This window comes from Peromyscus leucopus, chromosome 14 (genome assembly GCF_004664715.2).
Source record: "Peromyscus leucopus breed LL Stock chromosome 14, UCI_PerLeu_2.1, whole genome shotgun sequence".
Lineage (NCBI taxonomy): Eukaryota > Metazoa > Chordata > Mammalia > Rodentia > Cricetidae > Peromyscus > Peromyscus leucopus.
This window is the reverse complement of record NC_051075.1, coordinates 37,878,165-37,893,301: the sequence shown is the minus strand read 5'-3', so window position 1 is coordinate 37,893,301 and position 15,137 is coordinate 37,878,165. Positions and strand designations below refer to the sequence as shown.

Sequence of the window (15,137 nt, the reverse complement as noted above, 5' to 3'; positions counted from 1 at the left end):
TGTGCCGTGTTGACATGCCCCCCACCCCCAGTTCTGAAGAAATGGAGTGAATCTTTCTATTGGCCCATTATACGTGGCTTGAGGGTTCTGTGGCTATCTATTAAGATCCAGAGATCAAACCGGAAAGACTAAAGTCACCGGAATAACCCAACTCATCAGTTTGACGGCATTTCTGAAGCATGTGTTGTGTGTATTTACCTTGTGTATGTCCCTCTGTAAGAGGAGAAATGTATTCCTAGGTGCCTGTTCAATGTTTACTGGAAATGATCACAAACACGAATCCGGCCACAAGATAATGGGATTCTGTGGACCAGACTCTTTGAACATGATCTACTAAAATAAGTAGGCCATGACTTCAATTCCTCTCCAACAGACACTGCCTCTTCCGAGTCCCGGCTCCAGCCTTCTTGGCCACGAAGCCCTCTTAACAGTAGTGACAGTGGAGAAAAGGAGCTTTTTAATGCTTAGGCAGCTCTCTGTGTGCCAAGACTTCTTCCAAATGCTTTGCAAATACCAGTAAAGAGAATTTTCCCCTTAGCCAGGAAAAGATCATTAAGGACGCCTGGGGAGAAGTGCGGTTCTTCTCCCAACTTAATATTAAATATCACACTGGGAACATGTAAGTGTAAATTTGAAAACTGAGATTCCATTTTCTAGTGTTTTTATAAGATTTATTTTATTCTTATGTGTGTTTGTGTGGGTCTGAGGATATATGTGTGTGTACAGGAGCCCACAGAGGCCAGAAGAGAGTGTTGGGTCCCCCTGGAACTGGAGTTACAGGTGGTTGTGAGCCACATGTGTACTGGGAACTGAACACTGGTCCTCTGCAAGAGCAGCCAATGTTCTTAATCTCTGAGCATCTCTCCAACCCAAGATGTCTCTTTTCTTCCTTCCTTCCTTCCTTCCTTCCTTCCTTCCTTCCTTCCTTCCTTCCTCCCTCCCTCCCTCCCTCCCACCCTCCCTCCCTCTCTCTTTCCCTCCCTCCCTCCCTCCCTTCCTTCCCCCCCCCCTCTCTCTCTTTCTTTCTTTTTTCCACCAGACTACAAATGCAAATGTGCCATTGATATGTTTGAAAGGATTACTCTTACCACCTTCTGTGTGAATGTGAATGATAATTCCTCAGGGGCAATTTTGGCAACTTGATTTTTCAAAACTCTTTAAATATGAGTGTTTATTGATCAAGCGTGTTCACCTCTAGAAGTAGGAATAATGTACAATATTCAAGTAGTTACCACATAAATTTCAGTTCACTTCTTTGCAACAATGTGAAAGCAATCAAAATCGTAACGTTGGAGATTAATTATATAAATGGTGGTGATGTATCAAGTGCGTTACACTGCAGCTTTGAGGTTAATAGCGTGGGTTCTGGCTCCAGACGGCCTGTCTTGGGAGCCTTGCTGTGCTTCTTAAAAGTATTATGACTTCAGAACTCTTAACCTCCCTGTTTGATCCTATCAGCTGCAAAAATTGTCTCAAAAACCAAATGAGACAATATATTTAAAACATTACAGACAGTACCTAGTATATAGTGCGTATTGTCTAAGTGTTTTGTAGCTAATAAAAGATAGAAATATATTATATTACATTATTAAGTTATTAAATTAAATTATTAAGTTACATTAAATGAAAAGGGTAGCAATTGCCCTTTCATTTCAAGACAGCAATTAATAGCCTGCATGACCCCAGTTTTGATGATATTCACTACTTAGGGACATGTACATCTATCTGTACATAAAATATACAAGGTTCCAAAGATAAACATCAAGGTATTTTCCCAAAGTTATTTAGTATGTCTCCGATTAAATTGAGGAGTTGCCCCTCCAAATTAATTACCTAATATTTGTGAAATGGACCCAGTTTTTGAAATAAGAAAACAGTTATTTCTTAAGTAAAATAACTAGCTAGTTAGCTCCTTCTGGAAACTCGAGTAGTTGATGAGCAGGCTTTAGGTTTTAACACTTACCCCTGAGTTTGGAAGAGAGCAGTGAAAGCCTTCCTATGTAAAAAGTACATCTCTATTATTGTTTGACTCCATTACATTAACTTCTAATAGCATGCTTTTAATTGGCTACCAAAAGTCCTCATTTGTGTAACTGAAATTTTCTGTCTCGAGAGCTGAAGAACTGTGATCCTAAGTCTGTTTGCTCACCCCAAACTCTGTCCCACGGTATCAGACGACAGAAAGCTGTCCCAGCTGCAGAACCAGTGTGGATGGTGTGTGTGACAAGGCAGCCATGAAGCCCAGGGAGTCCAGAGAAAATCACTCAGAGCCTTCTGGGGACAGCGCTCCACAGGAGAAGACAGTGTGTGTGGAAAGGCAGGGGCCTTCTCTCTAGACCAACACAATCCTGTATTTGCACACTGTGTAGCCCGGGGAAGACACACTTCTGAGCCCGAGTTGTGCATACTTGGTAACGGTTAGACTACCCACGGCCTCCTGGGTTCTCTGCGGAGCCCTGTGCAGAGGGCCGCTGACCTCACAGCCTGCACCCTGCCTCTCTGCTAGTTTCCTGCCTTCAGTCACAACAGACCCTGCGAGAAGTCTCTCACTGCTCAAAGCACGCCAAGCAAGGAGCCAAGAAGACGGGCCAATCGATTTCCCTTAAAAAACTACAAACTCTGGGCAAAGGGACAGATTGTTTTCACTGTGTCTTGAGGCCAGAAGTGGCTCCATTTATTTTAATGAAGAAAAAAGCCTGTCATGTAGAAATAGGTCTCTAGATTGAGAGCCTGCTGTCCAAGGCACAGAAATTTCTAAAATCTGATGGGTCACAACAACTTTGCAGAATATATCTAGAGTTCACATTTTGACCAGAATTGGCTGTGTCTTGCTGGAGAAATGGATTATCATCATCATCATCATCATTATTATTACTATCATCATCATCATCATCATCATCATGATCACCATCACCATCATTGGGTTTTCAAGACAGGGTTTCTCCAATTAGCCCTGGATGACCTGGAACTCACTCTGTAGATGAAGCTGACCTCCAACTCAGAGACCCACTTGCCTCTGCCTCTCAAGTGCTGGGATTAAAGGCATGTGTCACCATCCCCCGGCTATTTTATTTATTTATATTTTTCAATGTTGCTGAGAGATAGAGAAGCTGTATCTCTGTGCCTGGTTATTAGACTATCCTAATAAATATAACTCTTATTTATGTTTACCTTTTTCAGGGCTTGTAATAAAGCCCCAGGCTTTGTGTATGTTAGGTAAGCACTCCCTCCCTGAGCTATACCCCCAGCTCATGATTTGGGGGAAACAGGGTCTCCCTGTGTAACTCAGGTTGGCAGTGAACTTGCTACATGGACCAAGTTGGCTTCAAAGTCTAGATTCTACTGACTCTATTGCCCAAGGACTGGGATAACTGTGTTTTCTCTCACTGGGCTTCCTCGCCCCAGCCTATGTCTGCTTTCCTCCTCCTCCTCCTCCTCCTCCTCCTCCTCCTCCTCCTCAGTGTGTGTGTGTGTGTGTGTATGTGTGGCTGGCTGGCATTGAAGTACTAAGGATTGAACCTAGGGCATCATGCATGCTAGGTAAGCATTCTACCATTGAACTATAGGCCTCTTTCCACTCATTCTTTTGAGAAAGGGTCTCGCTCACTTGCTCAGGCTCTCTCCATTTACTCTCCATCTCAGGCCGTCCTCGAACTTGAGTTGCTAAGGATTAACAGGCTTATGCAATCAAGGCAAGCTATTTCATTTATTTTTTTTCCTAGCACAGGTTACTGTCTGCCATGTTCATATTTCATAGATATTGGTTAAGTTAATAAATCATAAAAAGAAAAATTATAATTGCTTTCTGTATTAGTTCTGTTTCAATCACAAACAATGTGCCCTATCCAACAGAGTTCATTTCTTGCTCATATTGTATGGCAGGCAGTGTGAGGTGCTTACACATCTTCCCTCTGAAGCTCTCAGCCTCTCCCTGAGACAAGCCTAATGGTACGCTAACCTCGCCTGTACTAACTCACAACTCAGAACTGTCTCTTGCCAATGCCAGTGGTGTCACTTTGTACAGTCAACTATTCATATCATATCAAAATTGGCAAATGCTACCAATAGTTTTTGAGAGCTGATTTATCAATACGCCACTGATTTGTGTGTCGAAGATAAAGAGCAAAAGAACTGTACAAAACCCACCATGTCTCTCCCGGAAACCAAAGTCGCATGGCTAAGGTTAACAAGGGGGCAGGACTCTAACAATGGCACTGCAGGTCATGTGACAAAAGTCCCACAACTTACCTCAGTATTGGAAGAACTGTAATTGACCAAAAGCCAACCAAGGACATTCGGTAACGTGTCCAGTGATTTCTATGTCTTTCATATTATTCTTATGAAAAGAGCATGAGGCAGTGGGCACTCGGATGTGCCCAGCATTGTTGGAAGCTCCTCCCATGCCTGCCTACCCACCATCCTGGTCGTGCTGTTTTGATACACCCACTGTTACTGTCCTTGTGGTGAAGGTGAGTCTGAGGTTCAGATTGGATTCCCTGGACACACACTCAGAGAGCTGCTTAGGGGTCATCTCCATCTGCAAGGAGCTGAAGAAGCCAGGTTTGAGCAGACTTGGCAGTTGACCTGTAGTGACCTCAGCTGGTCTACAAGAATCCTGCAGACAAAAGAGTCCTTTGGCACTGCATGGGAGCACAGTCTTTATGACAACAGTTCCCTCTGCACAAGAGCAACTCCTGGTGCAGTCTGTCAGCATCCAATACTTCCAGGAGCTCTGAGGACACACAGCCACCAGGAGAGAATTCTGGGCAGAGCATCTCAGTGTCTGCTACAGTTAGAAATGTACCCATGATTGTACAACTAGCAAAATGCTGGAATTCAACTCTGGTCCGTCTGACTTTAAAGTCTGTCTTTTAATCTCTGGTGCTATGCTGGTCCCTGATACTCTATCTATCTGATTCAGTTGCTACTATCTGATAGAACAATAACTTTCTGATGTATTTTTATGGTTTAAAAATAAGTAAAAATTGACACACTTGAATTGTTGTAGAAAGGGAAGAAGATGGGACTATGCATTTACCAGCTTTTGCTGTGTGCTAATGCATGCAGGTTAAATAATAAAGATAGATTCTCCGTAAGGGTATAGAGGTTAAAAGCCTTCCCTGTATCTACCCCATGCACAAGTCAGAGTCAGATTCATAATAAACGTGGTGTCATGTGTGAGAAATGTGTGGGCTTGATGGGAAGCTAGTGTCCCTCTGTAGGCCTCTCTCATAGATACTTCCAGAATGGAAGCTCATCACCCAAGGACTGCAGGGTCTTCCCAGGTTATCGCCAGAGTTCGCAGCTGCCAGCAATAAACAAAGCCAGGAACTAGAGAAGACGTGATAGATTCTTAGTAGGCAATCTGCCCTCGAAACAGAGAGAACAGCCTAGCAAGAATTAAACCCAACTTCCATTTGTACCGAGGCGACTGAAGGATGGTGTTGAAGGGAGAATGGTAGGGCCAGAGGAGCGAGCAGGAGATTAATATAGTCAAGGAAGCAAAAAACTGTAACGTGTAGTTAGGGGACAGTTGGTCTACATGAAACCCATCTAGGCTTGCTTAAAGTCAGCCCCTCTCCTGTCACAAAGACTGGGAGGCAGGGCTCTGTCTCCAGGTGTTGGATAACTGTACATTTTTTCCGTGATCTTGGGTTTCCTCTAGCAAGTGCTTTAAGTGGAGGAGGAGTTTACCACAGGGGTGTGATGCAGCTGTTAGTCCCAGTCCTGCAGACCAAGGCTAAGGCCTCATGACCTAATGGGGGCTGCAGAGAGCCTTACTGGAGTTTGGGCAAGAAGAGAATCTTTGCCACAGCCAAGTGAAGATGGCATGACTCAGTGACGATTGTGAACTGGACAGGATCGGCAATGACCTAACAAGTCAGCCTCCAGGAACACCCTAGAGTGATGAACTTGATCAGGTTAATCATAGTTACAAGAACCAGCCTAATAGTGGCAAGCACAGGGTCCCTGGGCTGGGTCCCAGGCTGTGTAAAAAGGGAGAGATGGGCCGGCAAGATGGCTTAGTGGGTAAAGGTGCTTGTGGTGCAAGCCCGGCGACCTGATTTCAAGCCCCAGAACCCACAGAAAGGAGGAAAGAGAGAACAGACTTCACAAAGTTGTCCTCGCACCTCTAGATGTGCTACTGTGGCCCATATGCCCATATGTGCAACTGCACACACACACACACACACACATACACACACACACACTCCCTCCCTCACTCACAGCAACTATATATATGTGTGTGTGTGTGTGTGTGTGTGTGTGTGTGTGTGTGTGCATGTATACGTATACATATGTATGTCAATTTAAAGAGAAAGCTCCTGAGTAGAGGTAGTTACTGCTTTCTGCATCTTTATTATGGATGCAGCATGGCCAGCTGCTTTAAACTCTCGCCACCTTGACCTGTCCACCATAATAGACTGTACCTTCAGATTAAGAGCTGGAATAAACTGTTTCTCATTTAAGAGGTCACTTGTGTTAGGGTTTTGGATGCTATTTTGTTGTTGTTGTTTGGTTTTTGGGATTTTGTTTTTTGTTTTTTGTTTTTTTGTCTTTTAATCACAGAAACAAGAAAAGTAGCTAAGACAATGGGAGACGTTTGTATACGACTGTGTCAGATTAAAAGTCCCCCCCTGAATCTACACACAGCTCAGAATCAGATTCACAATAAACATGGTGAGATTTGTTGACTGTGTCCCTGGCCACCAGACCTCTGTGACAGCAGCCTCCCCCACAGCCTAGAGCCCCTACCCTCTCTGATGGGCCATCACATGTACGCAAACACTTCCCGCTCTCACACAAACATCCCACACCGGCAAGCAATGAAGGAAGGGGGAGCTGGGACTCCTTTTCTCTACTTTCAGACTCAAACAATGTGCCTCCTTCCAGGGAGACCTTGGTTATTCCAAGCGTGCCCTGAGCCAAGAAATCCATCAGCGCGTCTGCGGCTACCTCTTTGTAACACTCTCCTTCCCGTTCAGAAACCATCTCAAATTAGAAAACAAGTATGCAGGAAAGTCAAGTGCCCCAGCTTAGGCATTCTAAACAGCCTTCGGAACTGTACCTTTCTCCCTCCAAGGATGCCCAGAGGAGAGCGCACACCATGGATTCGCACCTTCAGTACACAGCACCGCTCTGTGGTCCTGCATACAGAACACCTCTGCTAGCACAGGCTAGAATTCCAATGGTTTAAGCAAACCAAATCAATAAGTAATCATGTCTAATCAGATATGGCTTATACACGTGCTCAGGAAGCTATCCCATGAAAGCAACAGATATAGATCCTTGCAATATGGCCCTTTCTGCTGATAAACAGCTACCTGGCGTTTTTCACTGTCTGCTGACAAATTCTGCGAGTGGACAGTGCTTAGGGGGAAGGTTTATAGATCTCTATCTCATAAAATAGCTGTTTATCAAATATCAAGCAATTGTTAGCCAGGTGGGGGGGGGCACCCGACTCCCAACACCGAGAGACTGAATCTGGAGGAAAATTGATTTTTTCAGCTCACTTATTGCTTTGACATAGAAGATCCCGAACGAAGACAGAACTCTTTGTCTACCATTAAATAACATTTTAAAAATCTGTGTGTGGGAGCGTATTTGCACGTGTTTGTGTTGGTGGGTGCACTTGTGCATGTGGGTGTGCATACATACATGCAGATAGAGGGCCAGACATTGGTGCTGGCTGATTTCCTCAATCACTTCCCATCTTATTTCTCGAGACAGAGTCTTTCACTGACCTAGAGCTCATCAATTAAGCTAGGTTAGCTGACTAGAAAGCCCAGAGAACCCTCCTATCTCTGGCTCCCTTGCACTGGGATTACAGACATGTGTCCCTGAGCCTGGCTTTTTCTTTAGGTGTTGAGTACATGCTTGGGCAGCAGGTCCCTTTGCCCACCAGGTTGTTACCAGACTTCGCCATAACTTTTTCTAAGTATGTAACAGTACCCAGTCAACCAAACTTTATACTTTAATGTAGTAATATACATTACACGGACATGATAAATTTTGAGGTTTGAATGTCAGAAACCAGACAGTTTAATGTGTGTGTAGCCAAATGAATTTGACTCCTTGCTCCCAAATCTCTAAGTGCATTTGCTACAGAGAGGAAAGTCTTTGTAGCCCGGTAAACTTTCATTCATTTGGGAAAAATGAAGAAACACGAGTTCTAAGGATAACAGTGAAAACCAAACTCTTCCCCTTTAGAACTGGGCCCTCATTTTATTGCTGTGATTTCAAATGAGAACCCCTTTCTTCTTTTATTTCCGGAGATGCTGAAAACAGTTCCTATAGTTTTGGTTGTGAGCCTAAACTTTAGCGGTTGGGTCATCTCTCCAGCCCCTGGAAGCGGTTCTTAAGGAGAGAATTTACCCCCAAATGATGATGTCACTAAGACACAGTAATAAAGAGATGGAGGGTCTCTTTGCAACATGGGCTCACTATGCGCTTCCTCTCGGCTGTACTGGCACACCTTCTGGGGGTCGGGATACACAGCAAAGTACAAGTCAACAAAGATGCTTTCCAGCAGGTATTACTGAGGAATCTGTCCTTTGAATCCCTCATCACTGGGTGTTTGGGTGTATAGAAATGAGGAAAGCAAACGTGAGTTAAAACCATCCAACGTTTATTAAGGAAACACCTGGCATTCAAAGGGCCCTGGCCTTTAAATACAGTATCTCATGCAATGCCACACCATGCAAGAGTAATAGAATTCTTGTTTTATGCAGGAGGCCAAACTATGGATAAACAGCCCGTAGCTGGCGGAATCTACGAGATGCGATAGTTCCCTTAGGCTCTGTCCTGTCTTCATTAAGAGCCCAACGACAAAATATTATTTCCATGTTCATTTTTCCTGTTGGCTTAATTCAGCCATAGGTGGCTTTCTCAGGGTCACTTCGTAAAGGGCGGGACCAGAATTTAACCCCTTCAAATCCTGCTTTCTTTCTACCTGGTGCCTGTCCTGGAGCTCACTCTGAAGACCAGGCTGGCCTCGAACTCACAGAGATCCTCCTGGCTCTGCCTCCTGAGTGCTGGGATTAAAGGCGTGCGCCACCACCGCCCGACCCACATCAGCTTTCTTAGTCTCTCCGTCCCCTGGTAGACTTTGACCCAGGTCCCACCGATGAGCAGTTTGGTCGTTGACCACCTCAGCAGATGCCGAGGCTGGAAAGCAGTGCCTGCCTGGACGCTTTGCCCCTGCAGAGCGGCAGGTTTGGCGGTGTAGGAAGTTAGGAACAGGGTAGACTTGAGTGTGCCGGTGTGGGGTCGGAATCCACGCAGAAGAAGGAGGAGGACATTGATGGGGCGGGATACCTTCCTGGCCTTTCTCTTTGTCGTTAACATTTTTGTGGCTCCGGAGGGTCACACCAGTGCTCAGCTCTTCCTTCTTCATCCTGCACGTGATCGTCTTCACTATTTCTGCCCCACCCCCAACCCCACCCCCACCCCAGACCAGTGAACCTTCGGGCTAAGTACTGTCAAAAGGAATCAACTCGATTGACTAGTTTGTTTGTTTTTTATCCCTCACAAATGAAATAAAAGATTCATTAACTAACGAGGAGAGGGCACTCTAGGTAGCTATCAACTGGTGAGGCTTTTGACTCCCGTGGGTGGCCAGCAACATTTGCTGCTTTAGAGAAGAACCTGCTCAGGAGCCCAGGGAGGGACTACCTGCCCGGTGCCAGAATCCATCCACCCACCTCCAAGGCCCAGACAAGAGGACTCAGGGCAGGCTAATGGCTCCTGGGTTTGGGGCCCCTATGGCTTTGAAGAAACCCCTCCTGGCCCCGTGGGACCGCAGCTCAGGCTTTCCTGCCTTCTCTCCACAGAACCAGCTCTCCCAGGCGCTGAACGGATTGTCGGACAGGGCCAAAGAAGCCAAGGAGTTCCTGGTGCAGCTCCGCACCATGGTGCAGCAGATCCAGGTACCGGGTCGGGGGAGGGGGGGAGGGGGCGGGGGGGGGCGGGGTGGGGCGGGGTGGGAGGGGCGGGGCACCCTGACAGCCACCAGAGCAGGGTGAGACCCTCCGACTTGATGCGCTCCAATGAAATTCATCTTAACTTTCCTTGTGCTCTGTCTCCTCTGCACAGGCAGACACACACAGAGGCCACCTTCACACAATGGTGCCCCTTCCTTCCTCGTGGGGGTCTCCTCTGTCCACAAGCCAGGATTGTTTGTCTCAGGTGCTTCCTGCCTTCCACTCTGCGGTCCTGAGTCCGCTACTGCGAGGCATTTAGACAGAGGCCCATGTCTTTGCGAACCCAACTCTTCCCGGGTTTCTAAAATCCTACAGGTCCCCCAAGCGCCATTTTACTTAACATTAACTAATCGTTTCTTGTCTTCCTCCTCTGTCCCTCCCGTCTCCCTCCCGTCTCCCTCTCTCCCTGTTCCATCATAATGCTTCTTTGGTCTCAGACACTTGGGTATTTCCCAGCCTAGGTCCCCTGGCGACTACACTCTCAGATTGCTTCATCTGACACAGTGACCAGGTCCGCCAGCGCTGTAGCTGAAAGGGAGAAACCATAAAACACCCACATAATGACCCTTCTGCTCTGTTTACCATTCTTACATGTTTTGAGGTTTGCCTCACACAAATAACCTTAGCTCTGCCCTCCAGTAAATCGGCTTTCTGAGTGACTATTTAACCCGTGTCAAAGCAGAAATGGGTTTTGTAATGTAAGCCAGCCTTTCAAAGCACCACACACTGGTGTCGTTCTCTCTCTCTCTCTCTCTCTCTCTCTCTCTCTCTCTCTCTCTCTCTCTCTCTCTCTGTATGCACGCCCATGTTCAAACTGTTGGTTCCCGAGCAGCTTTGTACACTTCCTTCTGCTTTCCAAAGCAACCGAGTTTATCAATCAGCTCTTTCTTTGCATTTGCTGGCACAAACGATACAGCCCCAGGCTTGCCTCCGCCTTGCCTTTCTACCAGAGCAAAGTGTTCCTTCCTTCCGTAAGAAAACAGCAGCAGAGCCTTAAAGGGAAGGCTCCCTCCCGCCCCCTCTTCCCCCATCCCTCTACCCAGGGCACAGCAAGCCAGTAAACGATTCTTCAAGGACTTTCTCTGAGACCTCAAAGTCGGTTGCCCGGAAAGCCGACATTAGCATCCATAGGAGCTGCTGCTTCCTCTAAGGCTGTCTCAGAGACCCTGGATTTGAAGAAAGTTGCTAAATGAAGTATCAGAGACCTTTAATGTATGCCTAAAATTCAGGATTGCTAGTTGAAAGAACTACATGGTTAAAGGATAAAACATTATAGCCAGCCTTTGACTTAAACGCCATGGGGCCACACTTCCTTCATTTTCTACAGAGCCCCCTTTCCTCAGCGGGCTACCGTGTCCTATCTGATTTTTACAGCAAGACAATGCCGTTACCAATACGACTTTTTCTCCATGGTTGCCTTTGTTCATGCAGAGACAACTGCCTTTGCCCATTGTCCTCAGACCGTCTACGGTTTGGTTGCCGTTGGATGGGAACACTGGATCATTGTTTAACATGGGGGGGGGGGGCTCTTCCTCCCCTCTTCCTTCCTCTGTTAAACTTAGTAACCCTTTCTCTCCTGCTCCGACTCTACCTCTTCCTCCCAGACACCACTTTCCAGCCGCAGACTGAGCACATGCAGTCACCCAAAGGACTTGTGTCCCACCCTACAAGCCAAAGCTTTATCACACTTAGTATAATTCAGGCTGCAGAGGTGGTTTCTTGTGGTAAGAATCCATTTAAGTAACAAATACCTACATTTTCCCATGTGAAATTACAGCAAAACACTACAGAATACAGTTTACCAGTAATCTGGAAATCCTCAGTGTGCTCTTGGGACAGAGTTCCTTCCCGTCTCTTCAGTAGGAGGGACTGGGGTGCCCTGGTTTCTCTGACGACCCAAGCTCCCCATACACGTGCTGGAGAATTGTGCTTTCTTGCTCAGGAAAACAGTGTGGAGTTTGAGGCCTGCCTGGTGGCCCAGTGTGATGCCCTCATTGATGCCCTAAACCGAAGAAAGGCTCAGCTCCTGGCCCGGGTCAACAAGGAGCATGAGCACAAGCTGAAGGTAAGCGGCGCCCGGGGGACAGTGGGAAGCCACAATCCAGCTTCCCAGGGCAATGGTGGGCAGTCATGGAGGATACCATTCTTCATGCATGTGGTCTGGCCATTTACTCTTTCTGTTTCTTAACCAAAATTTGCTGAGTGACTTCTCGGGGCCAGGATCTGCTCTGGGCGTGGAAATAACAAGATAAATAAAAATCTCTGCGTTCACTCTACTCTCCCAGGAGGGAAGAAGGCTAAGCAAGGCATCCAAGGAAAATGTATCACAGGCTAGTTTCTTTAAAGAGAAGTAGAGGGGATAGTGAATCCTAGGAACAGGATTGAAAGCTTAGATAAGGATGGCCGCACATAGGCAAAAACGTGTTCTTGAATAGGTAAATAGAATATATATTTTCTAAGATAAAATTGTTTATAAACTTTTCAACATCGACTTTGGTCACTACATAGTAAAAGCAACACATTGTCAGTCTGGGGTCCCAGTGACAGGGCTGGTCTTAGAGATGTGTGACAGCCTGCCTGCCATCCACTGGCAACCAGATGGGCCATGGGAGCAAAGGCAGTCCAGTGTTGAGCAGTCAGCCAAGGACCGCACACATGACCAACAAACCTGAGGCCTGGTGAGGAGGAGGGTGCACAGTGAGAACCTGGGGATAAAATAGAAGAAGCAAGTCCAGTCAAGGCTGTCTGTTGGGGCTGGTGTCAGGAGGTACATGGGCCACTTTAGAGGACCCAGTGGCAGGTCAATGACCCAAGGACAAATATTACCCAGCAGGTCAGTTACCTAACACCAGACCTTCAAGAACAAGAGAAATCCCATTTCTAAAATCAGATTCCAGGAGGTGAACCAAAGAAGTGTCAACAATGAAGTCACACATGAACACAGTGTCAAGACTCCAACCGTAGCCTGCTTCTCTAAGGCTCGCCCCCTGCCCCTTGCCATCTGCTGCTCCTCAGAGTGCATTCAGGGCTACATAGATGCTGCCTCCCTGACCAAAGTCAGCACCGCAATGGGGTGGGAATGAAAACCTTTCTCCCCTGCCTTCTGACTCGGATTGTCACTCAGGGGACACCGTAGAATTGAGGCAAGCAGCGGCTACGCCGTGGCAAGGTCCATCCGAACAGGAAGTGCTCGTGAGGGCTTGACCTCCAGCTCATGTTCACGATGCCATACCTCTTTGGCTTTTGCAGATCGCAGCAGCACAGTGTAATTAAGGAGCCAGAGTCCTAGATAAAGAGAACTACAGATCTTGAAATCAGCCAATAACCTAGGTTTGGGATGGGAAGGGGAGGAACCCCCAGGGTGCTGGTGTTAAAGAGCCTGTGGGTTTGGGTAGCAAACCAAGGCTGGCAATCCTCATGCTCATTTGAGAGCAGCCATACACACCCCTGGTGGTGGGCTTAGTGAGAAGCCTCTCCCATGTTCATCTCAAGGGTGAACTCAAGCTCCTAAGGGGTGCCAAAAAAACCCCTTCCACAAGGAACCTTCGAACAGAAGCTGAAGGGAAGAAGGCTTGGCTTTCCCAGGGGTGCACCTTCCATGGCCCGTGCATAGCCGTCTACGGAGGCCTAGATGATGGAGCCCCTCCTACACGCCCCTCTCCAGGTCAATGTCTGTGTGCCGAGCATCGTCTCCTCTTCTGGTGTCTAGTTATTAACCTGTGAGTTCCTTACGGGGACACTGAGCTGTGTGACTCACGACAGCATGTGTACCAATTCCCCAGATGTGAGGAGAAACTGAGGGAAGTCATAGACAGGCTGTGCTTTCCCCTCAACTGATCTGAAAATGTCATTGTGTGAACATCTGTCTTACAGGCTGACCTAACAGTCTGGACAATGGCTTGACTTGATAAACATTTCTCTCAGAGTCAGGTTAGATCTGAATGACTTTTTTTGAAAAGGCACTTTTATCTGAAGTAAACTCTCAGCCTGTTGTGGAACATGATTCTGCAACTGTCACACAGCGACATAGATGAGTAGTACCCTTGGTGAGCAGGCCCTGCCTTCCATACTAGCAATAGTGAAAGTCTGGAGAAATGTTCTTTAGGACAACAATGGCGTTATATTATAGGGATCACCGCAATAATTTCCACAGCAGCCCTATGAGGTCACTGTCACTGTTATTAATATTCTAGAGAGGTGGGAATGATAGCAACATGAATTAAGGACTGGCCCCAAGGAACCACAGAGCCCAGAATCTGAACAAAAGCTCCCCATTGCTCCTGATAGAAGTTCCATCCAGAGACCGGGTACTTCTCCTCACCCAGCCAGTGGCTAATGTGTGCCTGTGAGGGTTAGAGTGCTGAGCAGGAACACAGAGGAGGGGAGGGACACTGCTGTGACTCAGGATGAGCCTTGACCTTATGGAGGCAATGAGCGTTGCCCACGGATGGCTCCAGCACAGTGAGCAGCAGGCTTCTGGGCGAGAACTGGTCAGTACCATCAACACTGTAAGGTCAAGACCACACTGGCTGCTCTAACAGTCACAGAGCACCCTAGCTGCCCGCGCTGTGGGTGGTGTGTGTCAATGGCCACTGCATTCCTGCCTGTAGGAGGAGAGCTGCCAGGGGAGGATGACGGTGACCTGGCCAGTCAGCCAGTCCCCAAGACTGATGGAGAATGTCTGCTGCCGTCTCCTGCTCTGACATCGCGAAGTGACTGCCACTTCCTATAGAAATGCAGAAATTTACTTCTATAGCAATCCTCAGAATAGCCTGTGCATTTGGGGCATTGTGTGTGTGTGTGTGTGTGTGTGTGTGTGTGTGTGTGTGTGTGTGTGAGTGTGTATCTGTGTCTGTGTCTCTGTGTGTATGTTATTGAGGACTGAACCTAAGGCCTCACATACACAAAGCAAGCGCTCTACCACTGATCTATACTGCCCATACTCCCTCCTTTTAAAATTTTGAGTCTTGATGAATTGCCCAGGCTGGCTTTGAACACACTCTCGCATAAGCGGGCCTTGAACCTGTGACCCTTCTGCCTCTGCTTCTAGAATAGCTGTGCCCACAGCCTGTGACACTAGACCTTGCTTCAAACTGCCATCTAAGCCACATGAGATGAGCAGAATATGTGGCTGCCTTTGCAGCGTGAGCTGGA

General features: G+C 47.1%; 1 protein-coding gene across 11 annotated transcripts in view; it reads left to right on the top strand.

The window, feature by feature from the left end:
• Trim9 (tripartite motif containing 9) overlaps window positions 1-15,137 on the top strand; it is a 112,677-nt gene that overhangs the window by 54,187 nt on the left and 43,353 nt on the right. For all 11 annotated transcript variants that reach the window (XM_037210597.1, XM_028858588.2, XM_037210596.1 and 8 more), the window contains exons 2-3: window positions 9,834-9,929; window positions 11,926-12,048. In XM_037210597.1, the coding sequence (XP_037066492.1) occupies window positions 9,834-9,929; window positions 11,926-12,048 (219 nt within the window). The remainder of the gene's footprint in view (window positions 1-9,833; window positions 9,930-11,925; window positions 12,049-15,137) is intronic.